Source organism: Onychomys torridus, chromosome 2 (genome assembly GCF_903995425.1).
Source record: "Onychomys torridus chromosome 2, mOncTor1.1, whole genome shotgun sequence".
NCBI classification, from domain to species: domain Eukaryota; kingdom Metazoa; phylum Chordata; class Mammalia; order Rodentia; family Cricetidae; genus Onychomys; species Onychomys torridus.
In genome coordinates this window covers 165,703,599-165,729,460 of record NC_050444.1, presented here as the reverse complement: position 1 = coordinate 165,729,460, position 25,862 = coordinate 165,703,599, and the positions used below count along the sequence as shown (strand labels likewise).

The window sequence follows — 25,862 nt, the reverse complement described above, 5'->3', positions numbered from 1 at the left end:
TTGGCTTTTAACTCTGTATTTGGCTCTGTGTTTCTTATTTAACAAGATGGTTACATCTACAGCGGTGAATAGGATCAGAGGCACATACCTCTCGCTTCCCATAGTGACTAGTGCCTCCACCTGCCCAGGAATTTTTCTAAGAAAATGTCTGGCCTCTTCCTGGATAGCCTGGCAGTGGGCCCTCCCTAGCACCATGGAGGTAGGTGTGGTCAGGAAAGGTCAGGACCTGAGGTAGTCTGAGTGTGCTCACCACATATCCTCCAGACTGAAGTTGCCAGAGCAGAGACAAGAGCCTGAGCTCTCTTCCCTCAGACATACAAAGTACATGCAGGGACCAGCATATGAGAAGCTCTGGGCGGCCAGCTTTCTGGAGGTAGAGCAGGTCTGAGTTCCTTTGCCATGTGGACAGCTGCTTATCTCCCCCCTGGCTACTCTGACCACATCCCAGAACCTCTCAATGCTAGACAGAAGGGTTCCTGCCAACCCTACCTCAGCCCTCCATAGCTGTCTAGGCTCCCCACCCCCAACCTGTGCTGTCACTGTTCTGCCCCGCGCTTAAGGACCTGCACCAAGTGGCACCTGGCTAAGACTCATACCAATAGGGGACCTCACAATGTTGCTTTGCTTGAAAATGGGGTCAGCATCAAGGTGGAAATGAAGACCTGGACTAGGGTGGGTCCTAAACACATGTAGTGTCCTTACATGGAGCAGGAACCAGGAGGTCATACATAGACAGAAGCAGTGGCAGAACAAAGTGGCTATGTGTTTCGGACACCAAGGACATCTGGGCTACCAGCAGCTGGGAGAGGGCGCATGGTTGACGCAGGCCCTGGATGTCAGGTTGCAGCTATCAGCTGTGACTACACACTCCAGAATCACCTGGAAAGAGAGACTCAGTGATGAACTGTCTGGACTGTGTTGGCCAGAGGGCATGCCATGAAAGATTTTCTTGATTGGGTTGAGGTGGAAAGATTCAAAATATGGGCAGCATCATTCTATTTCATAAACAAAAATGAGAGAGCTGATAAAAGAGAGAGCTGCAAAATATGTGCAGCATGCATGTATATCCCGCCACCCCCTCCAACATACACACCCTGTTCTTCACTGGCTGTGACTAACTCCTTCAAATTCATACCTTGACTTCTCTGCAGTGATAGATGTCACCTGGAATTGTGAGCTGAATAAATCCTGTCTTGCTTGGGGTTCTGTTGCTATGATAAAACACCATGACCAAAAACAACTGGGGAGGAAAGGGATTGTTTCATTTTACAACCTGGCTCACACTGGCCAGGTGTCTAGATTATTAAGGGAAGTCAGGGAAGGAACTCAAGGCAGGAACTGAAGCAGAAGCAATGGGGAAACCATGTTTACTGGATTGTTCTCTATGGCTTACTCAATCTGCTTACTTGCTCGCTCTTCCTCCCTCCCTCCCTCCCTCCTCCCTCCCTTCCTCCCTCCCTCCCTTCTTTCCTTCCTTCCTTCCTCTTTCTCTCCTTTCTCTCTTCCTCTTTCTCTCCCCCTCTTCCTTCCTTCCTTCCTTCCTTCCTTCCTTCCTTCCTTCCTTCCTTCCTCTTTCTCTCCCCCTCTTCCTTCCTTCCTTCCTTATTTGTTTGTTTCCCTAAGATAAGGTTTCTCTGTGTAGCCCTGGCTGCTGTGGGATGGTCCTTCTGTACTCTGTGAATGTATATTGCTCTCATTGGTTGATAATAAAGCTGTTTTGGCCTATTGAAAGGCAAGATAAGGTTAGGAAGAATCAAACTAAGGACTCAGGGGAAGGACAGAGTCTGTAGAGACACTGTAAGTCACTCAAGAAGCAGGATACTGGAGGACTGGTAAGCCACAGACCACATGGCAATAAATAGATTAATAGGAATGTGTTAATTTAAATGTAAGAGCTAGTTGATAATAAGCCTGAGCCATCATCCAAGCATTTATAATTAATATAAGCCTCTGTGTGGTAATTTGGGAAGCAGCTCCTGGTATTTGAGAACAGGCAGATGGGAGAGGACCCTGTGTTTACACCTGGCTGTCCTGGAATTCATTCTAAACCAGGCTGGCCTCAGACTGAGAGATGTGCCTGCCTCTGCCTCCCAAGTGCTGGGATTAAAGGTGTATGCCACCACCACCTGGCTTCAATCTGTTTTCTTAAACAACCCAAGACCAGGGGTGGCACTCCCATATCAATCACAAATCAAGAAAATTCTCACACAGTTGCTTACAGGTCAATCTGATGGAAGCATTTTCTCAATTGAGGTTCCCTCTTCCTAGATGACTCTGGCTGGTGTCAAGTTGATAAAAATGAACCAGCACAAACCCTTTATTCCCTACGTTTAGTTTTTATCATTGAAAATGAAACTAAGATATCAACTCTGAAAGGGTTAGTCACCTAAGATGCCCCATTGCCATCGCTGCCACAGCCATAGGAGTCTCCTATCTCCATTACCCTGACCTCGTCCTTCCCTGGTACTGCACCTCAAACCCCAGGTCCTGCTGGGACTCCTACCCAAGTACACACAAGGCCACTTTCACACACAGGCTACCATCGAACAGGGCTTTCTCCACCCTGCCACTCCACCCTGCCCTGCCTTCTTCCTGCTCAGGAGAACTTCCCACCCTCCCAGGAGGCCATGTGCCCCACCCCCTACTTCCTCTGCTCCATGGCAACTATGGAGTGGTACACTCATACTGGTATGTGCTAACATATGCATCAAGGCACTGTGCTGCCTTGATATGGTGCTTCTCTTTCTGAACACAGCCCTTGTCTTCAGTTCGGGATACACTATAATAGTCTGTCTTGGGAACCCACAATACATATCCTGCAAAAATGAAGCCTATGGAACTCAGAGAGGGAGAGAAAGAGACAGAGACAGACAGGCAGAGAGTGAGAGAGAGAGAGACTGGACTCTTTTACAGACTGCTTACACAGTTTCCTTCATGCTCCATGGAGCTGAGGCAGCTCCTGACATTTGTCCTCCACAGCCCACACTGGGTCTTCACTCCCCTGAACTGAGCCCAGCCACCACAGGCTAGTGCTTCACCCCTGGAGGTCTGTCTCAGGAACTGGATGCAGCAGGACGGAGATTGGTTGTTTAGGACAGGCACCTTGTTGGCTGTGTACAAGTTCCCCTCCTTCAGTGGAAGGGGGTAAGTCCCAACACAGGCCTTGAGCAGCTGTGGCTTAGACATTAGGAGGGTCTGAACAAAATTTGCCAGTTAATTGGAATAAGAATGGAATCCAGTGTGGCCCTACCATAGCCAGGGTCTGGGCTATCACCTGAGGCCAGGTGGGGGGTCTGAGGGTCATACTGAAGCTGGGGCCATACAGATCTGTGTGGTCTGCCCTGCCACAAAATGCCATGGTGATGTCCAGGCCCGGGCTGCTGCTAAGGGCCATGTCTGGGTCCGTGACCTCATCACAGCCAGGGTCTGAGTTGATGTCCATGGCTCCTGTTACTACACAGGGCTTTGCAGATGCCCAGGGTCTGGTCAGCCTTCTCAGACCATGTTGGTGACTGAGGGCCTTGCTATAGCCGGGGTCATACTGGGTCTGTGCTGCCACCAGGGCCATGGTGACACACCAGCTTGAGCTGGTGCCGAGGGCCATGTCTGGGTCCATCTTCCTGCTGTAGTTGAGGTCTGTGTTGATGTTCAAGGCCCACATCGCCACAGAGGGTCATAAGAACCATGTGTGTTGGAATCTGAGAGCCATGCTGGGCTGGCCCTGCCTCCCACCCCCACCTCCCACCCCTCTCCCCCATCACAGCAGCAGGAGAACTGCTCCACCCCTCATGGGAGAGTTGCCCCCTCAACTCCCACACTTGGGAGAGCTGGCCCCACCCCTCACCTGAGGTGGGGGCAGTCTCAGTGGCCTAGACCAACCAGCTCAGCTACCACCAGATCCACTTCCTAGGCCTTCAGTTGGCCCATCATAACAGCTACCCTATCTTTGTAACCTGCCGGAGCATGTGAGGGTTCTATGTTCCAAAGGACCTCCATGACTCGGGGCAACAGCAAGGTATCTGAGAAGAGTTTCGGTGAGGGTCCAGTTATGGTGGTGTGACAGAGGCCTTCAACCAGATCAATGACTCATTGCAACAAACATTTTGTGGGTAGGGCTGATTGGACAAAAGGGCATACTCCATGACACACTGCAGCTCCCAGTGCCACTAGGATGAATGAAGAGATGTTAGAAAGATGGAGGAGCTGGGGGCTGGAGAGATGGCTCAGCGGTTAAGAGCATTGACTGCTCTTCCAGAGGTCCTGAGTTTGGTTTCCAGCAACCACATGGTAGCTCGCAACCACCTGTAATGAGATCTGGTGCCCTCTTCTGGCCTGCAGGGATACATGCAGGCAGAACACTGTACATAATAAATAAATCAATCTTAAAAAAGAAAGAAAGAAAGAAAGAAAGAAAGAAAGAAAGAAAGAAAGAAAGAAAGAAAGAAAGGAGGGAGGGAGGGAGGGAGGGAGGGAGGGAGGGAGGAGAGAGAGAGAGAGAGAGAGAGAGAGAGAGAGAGAGAAAGAAAGAAAGAAAGAAAGAAAGAAAGAAAAAGAAAGAAAGACAGATGGAGGAGCAAGGTAGCTTTGTCTGTCTTGTTTTTAATTAATTTGTGGGGGAGTTTCTCTTAGGGGGACACTGCAGGAATGGGGTGCATGATATGAAATTTCCAAAGAATCAATAAAAAATTATGTGGGTTTTTTTTTGTTTTGCTTTGCTTTGCTTTGCTTTGCTTTGCTTTTAAAGAAGCGGAAGGGAGCACAGCAGAGGGCAGGGCCCAGCTGCACCCCCCCGTCACAGGGCCACAAGGGCTCTCGGGAAGCCTGGTAATTATCCCTAACACCCCACCCAGCACTTTTTCTTTTTGGTCACCTCCCAGCCACAATCCCATAAATGGACCTGGGAGAAATCACAACCAGATTAGCAGCTTCCTGCCATTCTCTGGCCTCGATCACTCCATCAACCCTACACAAACACCGTGAGGTTCCCCGAGCACCCTCAGGCTGACACTGTCCTCCTACAGTTTCCAGGTCACATGAAGCAAGGAAACTTCACAATGGCTGGGGAAGGGCTGGAGTTAGCAGCCAGAGCACTGCCCTTCCCTGTGGAGGGAGCTAGAGGTGATGAAGGAATGGGGAGGCATACCTCAGCCCTTGAAATAAATGAGCATCTCTTTCTCTCCTGCATGAGGACTTCTGACCCCACCTAGTTCTCGCTGATCCTTACTGGCACACTGACTGGGAGGGGACTGTGGGCAGTTGCTTATGTTCACACCTGACCATGGGGAGCCAGGACCTCTAAGGGTTCCAGGCACTGAGAAGAATCTGAGACTTCCACTCTAGGTCAGAAGCCCTACCCACCTGCACCTGTCCTGGTCTCTCACAACAGTGGAAAGCACACAGCAGAGATGGAATGAGGCTCCCCAAGGTCTCTAGAGAATTGCAGGGCTAGGTTGCTCTGTGGGAGCCAGTGCAAGTATCTGAGCTCAGTGGACCTCACAGGAGACAGCAACTACCCTAAGCCGCTAAGGCATCCTATCAGGCAGTCCCCAGACTCCACCCCTGGAGGTCACAACTTGACACAGATCTACCTGAACCCTCAGCAAAGTGACCCTGTATGCTATTGCCCCCTCTGCCAGCAGGTATCTGGAACTTCTATAATAATAACTGGACAAGTGGACACTGCTTGAGCTCCTACTGTATATTACCAGTAGTCTCTATAAGGAGTTACTCATTGCATCCATGGTTCTCAGATGGGCATTGTCATACCTGTGTCACCAGCCCAAGCCAAGGCCTTGGGGACTGACACCACAGGTCACATGGGCAGGGAGGGAACTAAGCCAGGGTTCCTTGTCTCCATTTCCAGACTCTCACAGGGTAGGTATCTAGCCCATTAGTAGCTACTTGTCCCACATTCCTGTCTGGGTCAGGCAAAAGTTACAAGACCACTCACTTAGAGAAGCCCCAGACTCTGCCTGGCTCATTGTCTCCGCAAACAGAACCTCAGAGAGGCTGGCATGGTGACCATGAGGCTGTGGCTCACAGCATGTCAGCTCCAGAAGGACAGCCATGAAAGGGTGAGACAAACTTGATGATGTGGGGCAGACACCATGACCAAACCCCACCCTGCCAACCAGCCACCCCTAGGATTCTCCTCACCTGCCTAGCCTCAACTCTACACCTCCTCCCACACTAACCACAACATTTGTATCTCCTTACTACTAGCCTCCTCACCAGATCAAGGGTTCCCAAGGCAGGTGCTGTCCCTGCCAGCTCCCAGCCCCAGCATCAGCAGTGAGTAGCTACTGGAGACAGTCCAAGAAACTGGCAGACAAAGGAAGGAGTATGAGGCCACCAGGGAACATGCTGGATCTCCAGCCCTTAGGCAAGGGACAGGCAGATTCACACCTACACCAGCCCCTCAAGGATGGGAACCAGACTGTGGTAAACAAGGAAGGCCAGGGAAGAGCATCCGGAGACAGAGATGCTGGATCCTAAGCTCTGCCGCAACCATTACATAAACAATGTCAGACACGTAACTAAGAGTCCTTCATTGAAAACAAGCCTCAAAACAAACAACTAAGGAAGCCCTGGCTCTGGGTGGAGATCCTGCGATGGCTCACAGGCCATGTGACAACCAGAACCCCATTGTCACTACTACTTGCCCAGGGAGAGTTCCATAGAGACCACAACCTCATCAGGGCTGGGTGGCCCTGCTCCCATACCCACTTCTGCTACAGACCAGGATTTACAAGCAACCTGAGCTCTCTGTGGTTCTACATATGGGTGACAGTCTGGCATCTGGTTCCTACACAGACATCTGGGGATAACAGGACAGACCCAGCTCTCCCATCAGCCAGACTAGGGAGGGAAGATGGTCATGGCCATGCTCAGCAGTGCTGCTACAGACCCACTCTGTCATGATGACCTCACTTCCCATAGAAGCCACCACCTATGACTTGACTCCACCACACAGCAGGAGACAGCTAGCCTGTACAGATGGGTCAAGCCTGGCTTGGCCTGCCTCTGCCCACCACCCTGGGATGTTCACCAGACCTCAGCTCATGACTCAAAGGGGACATGGGGTTATAGGCTGCCCTGTTCCCCTTCCCCACCCCACCATCCTGCCCAGAGCATCCCTGTCCACCTGTCCCAGTAAGCCTTAGAGCCCCATTTCCCTCCCATCCAGCCATGCATGCTCTCTGCCTCCCTGATGTCTCATCCTATTATTATTAGTGCTTCCTCTGGCAGACCCAGGGAACCCCCACCTCAGAGCAGAAACCCTGGGGCCCTAGGCTTTGATATCTGTGCCCCATTCATGATAAGCCATAGGAAGCAGGGGACATGTCAGATGCCTTCAGAGAGCCACCAAGGGAAGGGAGATACTGGTATTGGGCCAGAATACCCCAACCTGGAGTGCTGGACAGCTTCCCAGGCTTGTCACCTCCAAGCTGGCCTCCTGTCCTCTTCCCTCTGCTCCCTTCCGGAGAGTGACTCACTTCCCTCCTGGAAAAAAAATCACCAAGCATCCCTTCTCCTTTCCCTATTTCTCACTGGAGTTCACCTCAGGATGAGCAGCTAAGTCTCCAATGGTGAAGTCCACCACTCTTAACCTTCGATGTGGGGAGTGTGACTCCCAGCCACCCCAATGACTTTAGGAATGATCTTTCTAGAGGAATAACACACTTGTCTGCTTTCCACCTGTCCCCACAATACCTGCCAGCCACCTGTCCCCATAACACCTGCCAGCCACCTGTCCTCACAACACCTGCCAGCCACCTGTCCCCATAACACCTGCCAGCCACCTGTCTCTATAACACCTGCCAGCCACCTGTTTCTATAACACCTGCCAGCCACCTGTCCTCACAACACCTGCCAGCCACCTATCTCTATAACACCTGCCAGCCACCTGTCTCTATAACACCTGCCAGCCACCTGTCCCCATAACACCTGCCAACCATCTCTCCCTATAACACCTGCCAGCCACCTGTCCCCACATCCACCTGCCAGCCACCTGTCTCTATAACACCTGCCAGCCACCTGTCCCCATAACACCTGCCAGCCACTTTTCCCTATAACACCTGCCAGCCACCTTTCCCTATAACACCTGCCAGCCACCTGTCCCCATAACACCTGCCAGCCACCTGTCTCTATAACACCTGCCAGCCACCTGTCTCTATAACACCTGCCAGCCACCTGTCCCCATAACACCTGCCAGCCACCTGTCTCTATAACACCTGCCAGCCACCTGTCCCCATAACACCTGCCAGCCACCTGTCTCTATAACACCTGCCAGTCACCTTTCCCCATAACACCTCCCAGCCACCTGTCTCTATAACACCTGCCAGCCACCTGTCTCTATAACACCTGCCAGCCACCTGTCCCCACATCCACCTGCCAGCCACCTGTCCCATACCTGCAGGCCAAGGCCTTTCAGCAGCAGCCTTAGCCATCCTCCAGGGCTAGGAGCCTGTTCTTTTGTCCCTGGCATAGGCCAGCGCTGCCTCTCATGGTTCTATCAGACTATGCTGGACCTCCACTGTCCCTTCTGTCTGAATTCTATTCACACAGTCTTTGGCAGACAGAACTGTGGTGCTGAAGGTCCCTGGGCATCTCTAATGTGGCTGAGGGCAGGGGCTAGGAGTATAGAAGCCATGGGTCAGCACCCAGAGAGACAAGGCCAGGCAGATGCTCCCAATTGGACATGCCTCTGTTCAGAGTCTGCCCAGTACCAGTTGAGAGAGACAGGCACTCACCTGAGAGGCAGCCCTCCTGGCCAGGCTTCTGGCTCCACCCTGGGCAGCACCTGAACACAGTGCGGGCCTCCGTGGCATACACCTGCCTATAGCTCATATAGTAGACAGTCCTGGAACAGAAGAGGAAGGATGTGTTGATCATCACAGGGCCAGCACTTGGGCTCTCACAATACCCCCAAAATATGCCCTCACCAATGCAAGCTGAGCAGGTTGAAGTGCCCAGGGAACTGATACCCCACACACCAGTGCCTGGCTCCTTCTGTCCCTCAAAGTCTCTGCCCTCTTCACGGGATGGCTCTTAGTAGCCCATAGGACTACTGGAGGCTCCATCCCATCAGGGAGGACTCTTGTGCCCACCTGTACCTGCCGCACAGACTCCCTTCTTTGTTCTAGTGACCAGTAAGGTAGATGGCTGCACTCCCAGCTGTCAGCTCCATCTAGTCTGACATGGTATCCGTCACTTCTGATAATGAGCTTGAACACTGACTCCCCCAGGGTTCTGGGGGCTCTGAACTCAAGTTTTTATGTTGTATGGCAAACACTTTACCAACTGAACCATCTCCCCAGACTCCTCCAACACTGTTTTTAAGACTTGTCAACATCACAACAGTTCTAAGAAATGGACACAGAACTCACAGCTTGGTAAGTGCCCCTGAGCCTAATGACTATGAAATTTCTGTTTGTAGGGACAGACCAGGAATGAGACATAGACCAGAGACAGAGACTGCATATGAAAGACAGGTGAAAAGAAGATGGTGACTCCAGTCTCCCCAACTGGCCTCCAGCCTGCAGTGTCAACTGCCCTTAAGGCCATAAGGTCACCCTCCCATCCAGAAGCTAAGCCAACAGCCACAAGGTCAAGGGCCCTTAAGGCCCTGGGAATGGTCAGGTGGCCCAAGATGTGTCTCTAGGCAACAAACAAGGCTGTGCTTTCTGGGACCAGTACACGGGAAGCCATGTGGCCCTGGGCTTTGCCCAATAAACAAGGCTGAGGCCACTTCCCGGAAGCATGTGTTCCTGCACAAGCTCTGCACACAGAAACTCTGGGAGTGCTTTACAAAATACCACCTTGGCAGGACATGAAACCACTTGCCTGGACAGAAACCGAACACAGTGTGAACAATATTTGGCAGCGATAGCGCACCAGAGCCTGGCCATCGTAAATATTTATCCCCTTGCCTGGCTGCAGACAGGGCTGGGCTATGTGCGGCTCCCCCTGGACACTCCTCCACAAGGCCCCCTGAAGGAAAAAGGTTTTGGAGAGGCCAGGCAGCCATGAGAAGCAAACTCCACTCACCTTCAGATAGCACCAGCTCACATGGGCTATCTGTACGGCTGGAGGCTGCTGGGACCACATCAGAATGGGGGCCATAGTACTCCTCACTCTGGGCTTTCCAAGAGGGTCACAGGCCCTATGATTTGAATGGAGCCACCTTCCATTCCTTCTCCTTTCCTTCCTTTTTCTGAGTGACTCCTTCCTTGCCCCTCAAAGGACCTCTTTATGTAGCCTAGAAAGCTCTTGATGTAGTCCAGAGAGTTCCTAGCCTGGTGAGCTGGTTGTCTGTCTAGTCTGTCAAGACTCTCTCACATGAGACCCTTGAACTCCCTCTGGCCTCTCAGGTGTCACCACAGCCTTGTCTGTTATTGATGAGGCCACGTACTACCACCAAATGCCCACTACCTCAAGACAAAAGATGGTGGTAAGAGCCACCAGGTAATGGCCACATGTGGGGAATGGCCTCAGTAGTCACCATAGCCTCACCCAGGTCAATAGAGATGGGGAAACTGAGGTGAGAACTAGTTCTCAACGTGGCCATGAACACTCAGACTGAGGGCTGGAATCCCAAGTCCATCCTGTGATGTCCTACCTGGCCGGCCACACAAGAGCTCAAGAAGAGAACTCACTCCCACCCCCCAAAAAAACTAAAACAAACAAATCCCCAGGGGTTAGGGAAAGGGCTCGTTGGGTAAGAACGCTTACTGCGAAAGCAAGAGGGTGTAAGTTCGAACCCCCAACATCCATGTAGACAGCTGGGCATGGCTACATATACTTGTAACCCCAGGATTGGAAGAGGGGGTTGGCACAAGGAGCTTACTGGTCAGCCAGTCTAGCCAAAACAGCGAGTTTCCAGCTCAGTAAGAGAACCCACCTCAAGACAGCAAGGAAGAGCGGGATACACAAGGACATCTCTGACCTCCATATGCACACAGACGGTCACACCCAACCATAAGTATCCTGCACACTCACATGCATACACCATACACACACATAACAGATCAGAAAGCAAAAGACAGAAACAGAGAAGCCTCCATACCAGCGTAGCCACACCATGACCAAAGTCTGAGGTTACAATGTGAAGTGATGTCCCTCAGGGCTTGGACACCTCCTAAGCCCACTGTTGACTGCACAGGTGGCTTCAATACTTGACTGAGTCACAGGCTCAGCCTGCTGTGGGGCCAACAAGGCTGACCATAGAGCCCACTAGCAGAGTTCTGTCCCAGAGACCACTCTGTTGTCCCCCACGTCCCTGCAGTTACTTGATGGTGAGGTCCTTTTCTGACTTCATTCCCACATTAAACATCTGTGCCACTCAGGCCAACCTCAGACTACATCCCAGTGTGGGCTCTGTTCATGAGCCTAGGAAGAGGGGCAGGTCCCACGGTTCTGGGTGGAGACTGGGACCCAGACACGGTTAGTGGGAAAGAGCAATATCCCACTGGGTCAGACACACTGGAGGAGGGAGGGTAGTCCCAGGGCTGGCTTCTTAAGAGGGATGTGCTGGGGCCACCACAGCAGGACAGCCACTGGAAGATGGCCAAATGAGGATTGGGGGAATTTCCCAGGGCTTGGGAGAAACAGTAAGGACTTCAAGACCTCAAGCATGCCAGTGTTTGCTGTACACTGGCAGCTGAGGTGAGCCTGGTTAGTGTGTGTACTGAGTTCTGATCTCCATGAGCTGGTGGGACCCCTCATCCTCTTCAGGTACACCTCAGAGCAGGATGGGTGAAGGAGGGAGACAGGCCTCTGTCCAACCAAGACGACGGCTTCAACCACAGTAGACAGCTGCTCATCCATAGAGCCCTGGTCCTCACTTGTGGACCCAAAATGCCCCATGGAACCCCTCCATGTTATAGGCCAAAGGGTGAGTGAAGGGAACCAGATGCCTTGAGCTGGGCAGTATGTTGAGGGATCCCAGAACCAGGACACAAGCCATTTTGAGATATCCAGAAAACCCTGACTCCGACACTATGCCAACTACGCCATCCCCCATACCTATCCATCAATGTCCTGTCTCCCCAACACACAAACACAGCCAGGGAAGTGTGGCCCTCCCAGTTATCAGGACTCTTGAGGACATCATGCCAGGAGGCTGGAGGTCATCAGCCACTTAGGAAACCCTGCCACATCAGGTCCCTGTCACAGTCTCCAGCCTTAGGGCCCCAGTGGCTTCCAGCTGCTTCCAGAAATAGTGTCTTTCACAAGCTTTGGACAGAGAAACACAGTGTAGAGTACCAAACCCTGTGTCATAAACATGTGCACCCATGACCATGTGAAGGCTGTAAGGAAAGGAGACCTCTCCTTCCCCTCAGGGTCCCTCAGTCTTCTGACCTACAGCCTGTCACTCCACAGGGAGGGACTGTGCTATGTTTGGCAGACGTGAGCAGCATGCCCCATCCAGGTCAGCACTTCACCCTCACACCTCAGCACCTCCTGCCTCAGACATTATCATGGTTGTCCCAGGCATGGAGACAACAGTCCCTGAGAAACTATGATTCTCCACTGTACTTTTTCCATCTCTATTCTACACCAGCCCTAATGGACAGCAAACAAATACTGAATTCTGAAACATTCCCTGGAGGTCCTAGATCAGGCAGAGCAGGCCCAGGTGCCCCATAACCCCAGATCCCACATGAGCAGCAGCAGCAGGCAGCCCATGAACCCCAGGCCCCACATGAGCAGCAGCAGCAGGAAGCCCATGAACTCCAGACCCCACATGAGTAGCAGGCAGCCCATGAACCCCAGACCCCACATGAGCAACAGGCAGTCCATGAACCCCAGACCCCACATGAGCAGCAGGAAGCCCATGAACCCCAGACCCCACATGAGCAGCAGGAAGCCCATGAACCCCAGACCCCACATAAGTAGCAGGCAGTCCATGAACCCCAGACCCCACATAAGTAGCAGGCAGCCCATGAACCCCAGACCCCACATAAGTAGCAGGCAGTCCATGAACCCCAGACCCCACATGAGCAGCAGGAAGCCCATGAACCCCAGACCCCACATGAGCAGCAGCAGCAGGAAGCTCATGAACCCCAGACCCCACATCAGCAGCAGGCAGCCCATGAACCCCAGACCCCACATGAGCAACAGGCAGTCCATGAACCCCAGACCCCACATAAGTAGCAGGCAGCCCATGAACCCCAGACCCCACATGAGCAGCAGGAAGCCCATGAACCCCAGACCCCACATGAGCAGGCAACATTAAAGGCGTGCTTCTCCCTGCTGAGCACCCTGCCCAGCTCAGGACTTATCCTTTTCCTCCCCAGACACACACCTCCACCTAGCTAGGGCTACAGCCAACTCAATCATTCCCTTACCACCACCCAATGTTTCCACTCCCATACTGCTCTCCCCCATGGTCCAGTTTCCCTTCAGCCCTGCAGAGAGAGCTATGCAAAGACACTCCTTCAGTTTGATTTTTAAATAAAACATTGAGCAATAAGTTTTTCACAGGCTTGGGAACTAGGCCCCAGGGGTCAGGTGGCAAAAATCTCCAGCTGGGACCTCAGGGCTGAGCTGGGCTTCTACCTTCTGTGCCAATCAGCACTCCTTCCCTGCAAGGTCCCACCACCACCAGGGCTCCTCCCCACCCTCATAAGTGACCAGGGCCTGCCAAGCAGGCCTGCTAGAGTCTGGGGGTAAGAGACCATGTCCTCAGTGAGAGGCCTCAGGTAGAACCAAGGTGGGGTTCCAGCCCTAGCTGTCTGAACCTAACGGTCACTGCTGCTGTGCTCCTAGCTGAGAACTGTTCCCCCTTAGACCAGGATCTCTGCTACATACCTGCGCTCTTGGCCAATACACCATGCCTGCTGCCCACAGCCTGATCTCCACACAGGCACTATGTGGCTAAAGGCTTGCACACACGGCTGGCGGTGGCCCACCAGGGTCAGCTTCTGCTCAGCACACACATGGGGCCTGGAAAAAAGGACAATGACATTTAACTTCTCCACTACCAACAGCTGGCTGTCACCAGTCACGCCTGTACACCTACAGTAAGTATCCAACTATGGCTAGGCCACAGCACAATGCCCACCTGGCATCCACTCTGGACTCCAGGACAAGGGGACTGAGAAGGAATGATGGTCACAAGCATCTTCTGCCAGGATCCTGTGCTGCACAAGGTACTGCCCCAGTCCCTAAGAATCTTCAAGGTAGGCAAAATTGTCTGTTCCCTTTAGATAGCCCTTGTTGAGGCTCAGACTGGTCCCCAAAATAATGCTCTTTCTACACCCTCCTTCACTCCTGCCACCCCAGTGCCTCCCTCGTATCCTCAGGATACACAGGAGTGTGTGGACACGACCTAGGAGGAGGGATGAGGACAAATAGGAATTAGGAAAGAGAAAACAAGAAAATCTGGTCACTATCCAGCCATACCCAGGGCAGTGACTCTTTAATGACTCTGCTCTCCACTTGTCCCAGAAGTCAGTCTTGGGGAGCACAGGTGCCAAAGGTGGGCAGCCTACGACAGACAGCCCTCCAGGCACACCAAGGGTAGAAAAGGCTCCAGCCCTGTGAGAGAAAGTTAACTGGAGAGGCACTCTGGAGGTGCTCATCAGGTAATGGACACAAAGCTCAGGCTCACTCAAGCCTGTACCCCTGAGGAACCAAACTGTGGGACAGATGACCCACTACATTGGACCAAGCCTGGGAAGTAAAAGGAACATTCAACCTGCATGGCCAGACTCTGAGCTCAATCTAGAGCACAAAGGGTTACCAGTACACGCACATGGGGCAGAATCATTTCCAATCTGTTGGGTACTGCAGAGAGCCTGGCAATCCTCTGCAAAAAGCCCTTCCTTCTTCTCGGGTATACCCACCCCCATGCTAGCTGAGGTCCCTACTCCACCAGGGGATATGAGTCTTTGGCTTTGCCCCTGACCTCTGCCTCCACCCCATGCCCAATGAGGCACTCCTCCCCAAATGGCCTCAACATTCCCAGTGACTTCTTGGGTGCTGCCCAAAGTTCACCACTTAAGAGACCACAGCCAGGTGGCAGTGGCGGTGGCACATGCCTTTAATCCCAGCAGAGCCAGGTGAATCTTTGCGAGTTCAAGGCCAGCCTAGTCTACAGAGTAAGATCCAGGACAGAGAAACTCTGTCTCGAAAAAAGCAGAGAGGCAGAGAGAGTGGGAGAGAGAGAGAGAGAGAGAGAGAGAGAGAGAGAGAGAGAGAGAGAGAGACTTGATCACACCAACCAGCAGCTCTGACCCCAGACCATCCACCCCCAGACGGATGTTCTGACCGAGAGGCCTTTATTTTTGTTTTTCCCCTGGCTCTGCTGTGTGGGAAGCCACCTCCTTGGGGAAGTGTATGGACCACCTGCAGATGAGATGAATGTAGAAAAATAAACATCAGAGGTTCCCAGCCTGGAGCAGGGTCTGACCTGCCCAACCATGGCATCATTAGGGGTTTTGTTGTAGCCCACTAGGTTTCCTAGTGGCTATACCCAGGAGGACTGCATAAGAGATTGATTGGACCACGAGCCTGAGTATCAGGTATTTGTAAGGGTCTACACTTGACTGTAACTAAGGGGATAGGGGTGTCTTTTGCTCCACCCCTTGGCATTATTATAAACAGACCTTTGGAATAATGTTCTTGGCCCGTTGGAATAGGTTCCAGGCCCTCTGGAAGCTATCTGTATTTTCTATCTGTTTCTTCCCCCCTCCGAATCCTTCTATCTAATATTTCCTGCTGCTCCTACTCAAGAGCACTCTGGGGAAATGTGGGGGTGGTGGGTAGCTCCCCCATGGGGCTTGCAGTCATGGCATCAGGGGCTACCAGTCATGGCAAGCAGGGTCTGCAACTGCCCAGCAGGACACCAGACCATCTACTCTAAACCCTAACTTTCCATCAGTCACAACACAGACAAGGCAGAGTCAGCACCACAGCCCTAGGCAATCTTAGGCACAGGACTGTCATAACATGTCCTAAGACTTCCCAGCCCCACAACACCTTCCCCAGTCTCCCAAACTTCCTATCTAGGGTAGAAGCTAGCCTTACCAAGTCTGGGGTGACTGTAGGGCAAGGACTCTTGGGTCCCAGGACAAAGCAGCGGGATCTGGAATATGCTGTGGACCCGACATGTGCACTAGAGCTGTGAACTCATTCTCCATGGCTAGGTGGAACCCCAGACAGGACTGAGCAGCTGTGAAGTCCCAGGGACAAATGGAAAAGATTTTTGCCACCTCATAAAGGCATTTCCCCAGGGGGACATGCAAACACAGCGACCATGACAACCAGGATGGCCACAACCACCCCACCACCTCACCTCCTCCCCCATGCTGCTACCAGGCACCTTTAAGCATCACCCCGTGACAGTGATTTCCCTGAACTGTCTTAAGATCACCTGCTAACCCGACACGGTACCTGGACCAAAGACTCCACCTCTTCCTGAGCTCTGCTGAGATTCTCAGATGGCTAGCTAAGGAATGGGGGACCCAGATTTCCAAGAGCCTGTTGTGTGCCGAGGATCCTAGGCTGAGAACACAGGGAGAGGCTAGGGCAAGGGTTTGCACAAGAGCAGCAGTCCCCACACAAGAAAAGCCCTCCTCAGCATTCCCGGCCAGGGCCCTGGCCTCCACTTTGCTGTGTGCCTGCAGGAGAATGCCTTCTATGGAACCCCTGAACATATGCAACTTCCTTTGAACACACACCTGCCCTCTGGCTAGTGGTAAGTGTAGCTGATTAGAAGACCAACAGGTGGGGCCTGGAAGGGACACTGGGTGTCTGTCTCCCCAACCACTTAGAAACTTTCCTGGCGAGCAGTAGCTGCTCCACTGTGGTCACATGGTCGCCCTTACTACATGTTCGCTCTGCTCACCCTGACCTGCTCTGTGCAGCTCTAAGGCCCGAGAGAGCAACACAGCTGGTATTAGGACATCTGTGACAGGTAGAGAATACCACTGGCCCCAACCATGTGAGGACAGTCTACAGGAAGTTACATGGACAGAAGCCCAGCCCAGAGGCTTTGAAGCTCTTACAATGGCCCAACAGGGTGGTTAATTGACACTAACTGAGGGATGAGGAGGCACATGCTGGACTGAATGCCTCTCCTAGGAAGTACAGGCAAAGGTACATGGTGGAGGATGGGGAATCTAGGGAAAGTGGACAAAAAGACACCTCAGCTCAGGCCCCAGAAGAACCCAGCAAACACTCAAGCTCCTCTCTGAGCCAAAGGTATCTTTGTGTTTCTTGTACTTGCATGCAGCTTCTCACCAAGGCGGGAAGGGCAAAGCCCAAACCACAAGGTAGACCAAGGGCCAGTGGAGGGAGGGGACTTTGGCCCAGCTGCAGAAGCATGGAATGGGGGTCCGAGAAGCTAGTAGTCTTTGCAGGAGCTAGAGGCCAGGGATGCTCATGGCAACGGCAACAGCACTCTTTACCAAGGTGTGGAAGTGGGAGGCACACTGTCTTTATAACCAGCCTGACACATCTTCAGAAGGATGATTTGTCAATACCTCCCTCATTTGACCTCATGGCTCACCTCTGAGCATACTTCCCCTGGGTACAGCTGGCACACTGGGGTAGAAGCCCAGTGGCTGTCTGGGACACCCTAACACTGTGTGAAGGCAGATCCGAGACCCTCAGAGGCCTCCCACCAGGCACGAGACCGTCCACTGCGACCATCACAGGAGGTCCAGCAGGCATGCACTTCTTCCACTGCTCTGCCCCCTGCAGGCACAGCACCTCCTGTCTTCTGAGACATCTGGCCAGTCACCACATCGGCTTCCCCATACCCTGAAGAGGGGTATCAGGAGCTACTCAAGAGATAAACTGGAAAAGGCCTCAGCCACGGAGAATGTGGGTGTTTAAGCCCTCAGGGCCAGTAGACCCAAAGAGCTCCTTGCAAGATGGAACTTGAGCTTGGAGGGGCCTACAACCTGCCTAGAGTAGGAGGGTCATCATCATTAGCTGATTCCAAAGCCCTGTGGCACAGCTGCCCAAGGGCTCCAGCCTGGGCAAAGCCCTGTGTTTTGAAACTGTGTATGAAGACTGTGGTGCAGCTTCAGCCAGGGCATCCCTGCTCTCCACGCTCAGTGGGACAGCAGGAAGCCCTTAAGCAGCCATGCCAACTTTGCACTGCTCAGCAAACACTCCCATCTCCAGATCAAACAGGCAAGCCATGCTTCCACAAAGCTAGAAAGTCACTCAGAGGCAAAAAAACAAGAAGGTAGCCAGGCTCTGCCCACTGAATCTGAGCACCCTCAGTCAATAGCAGCCAGAGAATCACCCACATTGTTCCAGCAGATTCGTGATGGTATACAGGTAACCTGGGGTGGGAGTCAGAGCTGCCCTACCCTTAGAATCCACAGAGGCCCATGGCTTACACACCAGCTGTAGGGGCTACGGGCAGGAGGGCAAAGTACTACAAAAAGTCAGCAGCTATCACTTCAGGAAAACTGGCCAAAGAGGTGTGGCAGCCGTACCAGGCCCTGCCGGCTCATCAGAACTCCTCAGGGGGGAAAGGCAGCAGGGCAGAGAGGGTCAGCCAGGAAGAAGTATTTTCTAGGGTCCTGGCTGCCTTCCCAGCCCTCCTCCCCTGCTCCTCTGAATGTTGAGAGCTAGGAGTAAACCTGCAAAGTCACTTCTGGAAGCTGGTCCTCATGGCTTCCACTTGCTGCCTGCTCAAGTGCTCTTCTCCAAAACCCAGCAAGATATCTCCACTGGTGTGGCCAAATGAAACTCTCCTGCACTAGCCCAGCCAGCTACGGTCCATGTGCAGATGCCAGAGAGCTGCAGTTCTTTCTGGGGAAGACAGCCAGAATTTTTGACTAAGTGGAACTCAAACTCACTCAAAATGGACAATCTGAGGACAGGGGCCTACTGGGACACAAGAGCCAGAAGTGGGGGCACAAGCCCGGAGATGCAGCTCCCACCGCAGGAAGAAGGGAAGGTGGGCTCTGGAAAACGCATCAAGCAGGAAGGGACAGGCTCTCCTCCCACCCATTCACAACTAGTTCCAGCAACTTTTTTTCAACAGTTAAAGACTTCCTGGGCCCAGGTGAGCAGGACACAGGCAGCAAGCCCTTGGCTCCACTCCTAGGGAGATCAGCTGGAGTGGACAGAATCCATAAAGGACGACAGACAGTTTCCACACGTTCCAGATTGCATCCATCCACCCAGAACCTCAGGAAGGCTGTGCCTGTTGCCCCTCTCAACCATGAAAAGGGGCAGGCAGGCTGGCAACCCTAGCCCACCGTGCTAATTGCGGTAATCGTTCTGAGGCTGAACTCCTTTTGGGTAAACTCACAAGTAAGAGCAATGAGCAGCAGCCGGGGACGCAGGCTGCTTCCATTCACGGGTGAGAGGCCCCAACTCAGCTCAGTTCTCCAACATAATAGCCACAAGGACCAAAGCTAGACCCAGGGAGGGAGTCCTGAGAGCGCCTGCCCCAGCGGGAAGCGTGTCCTCTCATTCTCCCAGGGAGCCACGGCTCTGTCCTTAAGGCCAAGTGCATGGCGGATCCACTAGTGCTGGCCCGCACAGGAGCAGCAAGTCCCTTCTGTGGCTGAAAGGACACTCTAATTGGCAGAGAAGAAGTCCCAACTCAGGCCTGAAGGGTCCCCTCATCCACTCCCCTTGCAGCCCCAGCAGCTTTGCCAAATTTACAAGGCTCCACCTTGCACCCTGCAGGGAAGGGGTGGGGGGTGCAGGCCCTCTCATCCCTGCACCTCATCTACTTGGGCTCAGTTCGCACCGGTTTTCCTTTGAGGCCAACAGAGGGATCGCTTTGCAGTTTAAGAGAGACCGCTAACCGGCCTGTTGGGGAATCATCTTTCAAAATTAAATCCGTCGCCGCTGGCTCCCTGACCCTCTCTTCCTGCCCATTCTAGTACTAAATTCCTTCTCCCGAGGCCCCAGAGCGCACGTGTTTAACACACAAACCAGTTCTGGCAGCCCCCTCTGGGCATCCCCGCCCCTGCGCAGGCCCCCAGACCCCAGGAGACCAGCTTGGGGAGGAAGTGGGACCAGGCTGCTTCCTTTCGGCTGCCTCCAAGCCGGTTCCCCAGCTGGACCCCGCGCCTCAGGGGCTTGGATTCCTCATCTCTCCAAACTTCGGCATCCGCCTGCCTAAGTCTGCAGGACCCTCACTGCAGAGGCGGGAACCGGGAGGCTAGGGGCTCTGTGGCAGTCTCGAGGGCCCCAGATCCAACCCGAAACCCCACGTCTAGACCATCCCCTCCTAGTTAAGGCAAAGAGCCCATTGTTCTGGGGCCCCAGGGACAAAGCCCCGAGCTCTGTCCGGGTCAGCGTCGCTGCCGCGAGCCTCGCGACTCGCGCCACTCACATGCTCGGCTGCAGCGGGCGCGGGGGTAGCGGCGGAACGGCTGCAGGCACAGCAGGGAGCAGCAGCAGAGCCAGGGCCACCGCGCGCCAAGCGGCTTTCGCCTCCGCCAGGACAAGCATCGTGCGCGCGGTCGCGCTCCCACTCGGTCCTCTGCTCGCCGACTCACAGGCGGTCCTTGCGGCCGCGAGACCCCGTCTTCACGCGCGCCATGCCCTGGAGGACAGCGGGCACCGCAACCGTGCCGCGCCAGGTGCGGGGCCGGAGGTCGCCGCAGGTGTGGATGGTGCAGCTGCCCCGAGCGCTGAGACCTTCGCGCTCTTCTCTGTAGACACTTGCCAGGAGTGATGGAGAGCGAACTCGGAGCGGGACGCCCCAGACTTCAGGCCCGCCCGCCGCACGCCCCCCCCCCCCCGCCTGGACCCCAGCCCCCTCCCGCCCCGGCTCCCGCCCCTTTTCGGCCCCACCCCCAGACCAGGCCACGCCCGTTCCGCCTTCGGCCCCGCCCAGGCCGTCCCACTAGAGAGAGCCCACTTCCAGCCTCGCGCCAGCCCCTAATCCAGCCCACAAGACTAAGCTCGCTTCTCTGTACCCGACATCTAGCTTCATTCGAGCATCCTCTTGGCGTTCCCTGAGCACCTCTGACCAAGAGTTCCAGGTCTGGTCCTATTCAAGTGACCAGTCCTGTCAGATTTGAGCGTCGCATACCTCTCAAACATGGCTGTACCATGCCCCGGGACCTGGGCAAGCGCATCCTTGGCTTCTCCTCTCCACCGACTCTGCATTCACCTTCCCTTGGCCCCTCATTCCATGCCCTGCCTCCGCTGCCCAAGAAGCAGGGAAGAATCTGGGCACCTCCTTTGGGTACTGACATTATAGGTAACACACCGTCTGGGCATTTGTATTCCTAGTTCTATGCTGAGTGCTTTGGGACGGTGGCATGGGGTGGAGTGCGTGTGTAAGTCCCACCAGGCAGCTGCACAGGGGTCTAGAAGGCGAGGCAACTCCCTGCTCCGGCCTATTTGCTGTCCTTTAAGCCTGGTTTTGGTTTGATGTGACTTTCTCCAGGGCTAGGGCCAGACTGTTCAGCGCTAGACATGGTGCCTTTGAGGCCAGGATTTACCCAGACACTCAGAGGGACTCCTTTTCAAAGTTGAGCTGGGGTAGTTCCAAAAGGGCACAGTAGGGGACCTCACTAGTTGCAAGATAGTTGTGTTTGAGGATCAGCCCCTGCTTCTCTTCCTGGAGAGATGTGCCTGCCTTTACATGGATTGGTAGGCCTAGCCTGCCATTTTTTTGAAGACCTCCCTCCTCCACCGTTCCCTGAGGAATGAGATAGGTGTTCCAACTACCTCCCCAATGGCAAGTGCTTGAGGGGATCTTTGGCCAAGGGACCTGGAAGTGGAGGTTCAAAAGTGTCCCACTCCCATTTCAGAAGGCTGCAGTTGCATTAATGGGCATGTGTACTGTCAGCTCAGACCTGATGCTGACCCGAGTGGGGAACCACAGGGCAAGGAAAGGAGCAGGGTCCTCTGCCTCAGCTTACAGGACTACAGACTGCAGATCTGAGCACTAACCACAGGAGAGGAGCCTGGCCTCAGGGAGGGAGGAAGGGGAGATAGAGGGAGAGGGAGAGAAGAGGAGGGGAGGGGGAGGGAGAGAGAGGGAGAGAGAGAATTGGTCCTAGAACTTGCTACCTGATTGCCCAGACAGGACCCTAGTTTGCCCTTCGCTGTTCTGTTCTGGATCCTTCTGCCTGAACTCATCATTGGATCCTCCCTGGATCTCAATAGCAGAGGCTGACCCCAGCCTTCTGGGTGACTCTGAAGTACCAGCCTCCCAAGTGTCTGCACCCAAGAAACCTTGGAATGCCCCACCTCAGCCAGGAGCCTCCCCAAGCCAGAACTGCAGTGGGTCCATCTGCTGTTCCTTCTCTGCACCTCTTTCTCCCCTGGAGCTGCCTTTCACGAGTGTGCAATCAGTAGGGTATGCATGCATGGATTAGGACCCTGGAAAAGATCACTGCCTGCTCTACTAAACCGTGCCCTAGGGCCAGGGCCAGGGCTGGGGGTAGTGGTGGAAGATGACTCACCAGAAGGAAGAAGGTGGTCCTGGGTTAGAAAGAGAATCTCTAGGTGGGACAGGGTATGCACTTTTAGTATCCTGAATCCTATGTGGGGACCTTACTGAAAAAAAATTATACAAAAGGAAATGCTTTTGCTATGTTTACAAAAGTACATGGCTTTGTGCATAAATTTCTTGACGATTTCCCTGGATCAAAGCTTTATTGACCTTAGGTTATTCCAGCTCTGCCCATGCCCTGTCCAAGCACCAATTCCCTGTCATGTAAAGAGTCCCGGTAGGCGTCAGGCGGTCAGTCAGACAGGAGTCAGGTACATCCTGTTGGAGTCCTTGTGGTTAGGCTATGACACCTGTACATCCTCTTCCATGGCAGGTGTGTCCATCCCCAGGTGTCATTTAAGGCAGGAGGAATGCACGTGGGCAGAGTGGGTCTGTCCACTATTCCCAGAGTCCTTGTTCCCAGTCAGGTGCAGGTAGGTGGACCCTGTAGTATGGAGCTCACATCTTCAAACAAAGCCCATCACATAGACTGGTGTTGGCTGGAGTCTCACCTAGGCCCCAGAGACCCTTTCCTTGTCCAGTCTGGCTCCTATGGGAGTGTGTGAGCATCTGCTTCCCTAATGAGTGTCTAGTTCCCAACACAACAATGGAGTAAAGAGGACACTTAGAGTTTGCCATTTTAAACGTAATCAGAATGTAGAGTGCTTGCCTAGCATGCATGATTTTCTGGGTCCAATCCCCAGCGCCACACAAACAAGGTGTAGTGCTCCACACCTGCACTGGGGAGGCGGGAAGAGCAGAAGCTCAAGGTCATCCCCAGCTACACAGCAAGTTTGATGCCATCCTGGGCAACATGTGACCTTATCTTTAAAAAACAAAAACAAAAAACAAAACAAAACTAGAAATCAGACTGCACATGTGTGTTTCATACACTTTTATAACTCACAACGAACAGTTCTCTTTTACAGCTACTAAATTAAACATAACGAATATTCTCCAAAAATTAGCTACATTGTTGCTTTTTCATGAAGTGACAGCTTCTAGGACATAATTATTTCAAATTATGAGCTGGAGTGACAGAACACAGTTAATGGAGCAGCCTAGCTCCATGAGCTGTGGACTTAGTATGTCTCTCCATCACTGAGAAATAAGTACAGGGGTGAGGTGAAGGGTCATGCTCCAAGTTCATTAAGTACTTGCATGATAATATCCTTACAGAAATCTGTGTATAAAAATAAGCGCCTGGCAGCAGTGGCACATGTCTTTAGTCCCAGCACTCAGGAGGCAGAGGCAGGCAGATCTCTGTGAGTTAGAGGCCAGCCTGGTCTGCAGAACAAGCTCCAGGACAGGCACCAAAGCTACACAGAGAAACCCTGTCTCGAAAAAACATACATACATACATACATACATACATACATACATACATACATACATACATAGGCACTTGGCTTAGAACGATGGCTACGTGTTCTGTTGTTGAATCTGCTGTATGGAGTCCATCCAGTGTCTGCTGTTGAGAGAACATGGCCAGCTACCTAGTCACCTGGCTACAACTGATACCACATTCTCTCCTAGCTTGACACAAATAGCACATGCTTCTGAGTGTTTCCAATGATTCCATCCCAAATCGTTGTACCATGATAGCTCTGGGTGAAGGTTTTACATAGTTGTATTTGTAGGTCCATGAAGTGTGTAACTTGGTTTTCCCTGCAAACAATATCAGCATTCTTTTTCTTAATTTTTTATTAGACTTATTCATTTATTGGGTAGCACATGTGTCACAGTGCATGAGTGAGGATCAGAGGACAATTGGATGAAATTGGTTCTTCTATGATGTATGTCACAGGGATCAAACTCAGGTCATCATGCTTTTCAGCAGTCACCTTTACCTGCTGAACCATCTTGTTGGCCCTATAATGGTAATTCTTGGTCATTCTTCCAAATTAATTTGGAGGATAAGCTATTCAGTTCCTGTCAAATTGCGCTGGAATTTAGCTACAATTGCCTTAAACCTGTTAATTTGAGGACTTCAGGAGTCTCTACAGGAACTGGACTGTTGACACAGCACCCCCTTGTGGGTACTGGACATACTGAAGATGGGTGTGTGTGAGTGCACATGTACATACATACATACATACATACATACATACATACATACATGCACACAAATATATTTGGTTCTGTTTGAAATAGGATTTCTCTGTAGCCCTGGCTCTCCTAGAACTCTTTGTAGACCAGCCTGGCCTTGAAATAAAATATCCACCTGCCTCTGCCTCCCCAGTGCTATGACTAAAGGCATGCACCACCACACCCTGCCTTCATATATACTTATTTAACCATGAGCTTTCAAAGAGTGTTATGTAGCATTTACATCCAGGTCAGAGCTCACTGCCACAGCACACACCTTCTGGGATCTTAGATTTCTCGCTTCCTCAGCCCATCCTGTCGCTACACCTCCCATCCAGCAGTGTGCTCAAATGTCCTGAGTCATAACTCTGGTGACACTCAGTGCTGGACTTTGTTTGATGGTCCATCCCAAACAGACAAGAGTCATGACTGTAGTTCCATTTTCACACCTAGAGAACAACTTCTCTCATTTCCCTAAAAGCACATTTTCCCCCTCACTAGCCTTGGCTGTCCTGTAACTCCCTATGTAAACCAGGCTAGCCTTGAACTCACAGAGCTCTGCCTGCCCCTACCAGCTGCTTGGATTAAAGGCCTGGAACATTGTGCCCTGAGGAGACAATACTTTTCATTGTTGTTATTTCATTCTCTGCTGGAAATAATTAAAATAGTCTTTGGCTGAAGGAAAAATAACGTAGGGAGGGAGAGGACTCAAACCACAGTGCTAATTTCCAAAGCAAACCGCTCCCTCCTTTCCCAGAGCCATGCTGGCTGCCCTGCTCTGCAGCCTGATGCATCTTGCAGGAGCTAGAAGAGAGAGCCCAGCCCGACAGACAGAAATCCAAGGCATCCCCTGCAGTTACAGAGACATCAGCTGCTGAGCCAAAGGCCACCACCCCAAGAAAATAAGCTAATGTCTCATCTGAGTTTTCATGGCTTTTTCTAACAAGTGAAAGGCCAACCTAACTGACATCAGAGGTTGTCTCCACAGCTGGACATGGTGGCACCTGTCTGTGATTCCAGTACTTTATGAAGGAGACTGACGCAGAAGGATTGGGAATTTGAGGCTAGCCTGTGCAACATGGTAAGACCCTCTCTCAAAAAGCAAAAATAAGCAAATGCCCAAGATATCTTCATGTACTCAGATGCAACATGCTGACCACAGCCACCTATTTCTGAAAATGACATCATTCATTAGTGATAACCAAAAATTTGGCAAAAGCCAGAGACAGACAGGGATATTCTCTAGAGACCAAAGCATACACCTGGTGCCTGCCCAAATGCCAAGCAACTCCTTTAGAAGCCTGTGGCTCACCAATTCTCACCTCCATTTCTA

At 52.6% G+C, this 25,862-nt stretch overlaps 1 protein-coding gene across 1 annotated transcript in view; it reads right to left on the bottom strand.

Moving 5' to 3' along the window:
- Megf6 (multiple EGF like domains 6) overlaps nt 1-20,693 on the bottom strand; it is a 99,598-nt gene extending 78,905 nt beyond the window's left edge. The window contains exons 1-3 of the mRNA XM_036177067.1: nt 20,324-20,693; nt 13,816-13,950; nt 8,754-8,863 (exon numbers count right to left, since the gene is read on the bottom strand). Of these exons, the coding sequence (XP_036032960.1) occupies nt 8,754-8,863; nt 13,816-13,950; nt 20,324-20,442 (364 nt within the window). The 5' untranslated portion in view covers nt 20,443-20,693. The remainder of the gene's footprint in view (nt 1-8,753; nt 8,864-13,815; nt 13,951-20,323) is intronic.
- Between the last annotated feature and the right edge of the window lie 5,169 nt (nt 20,694-25,862).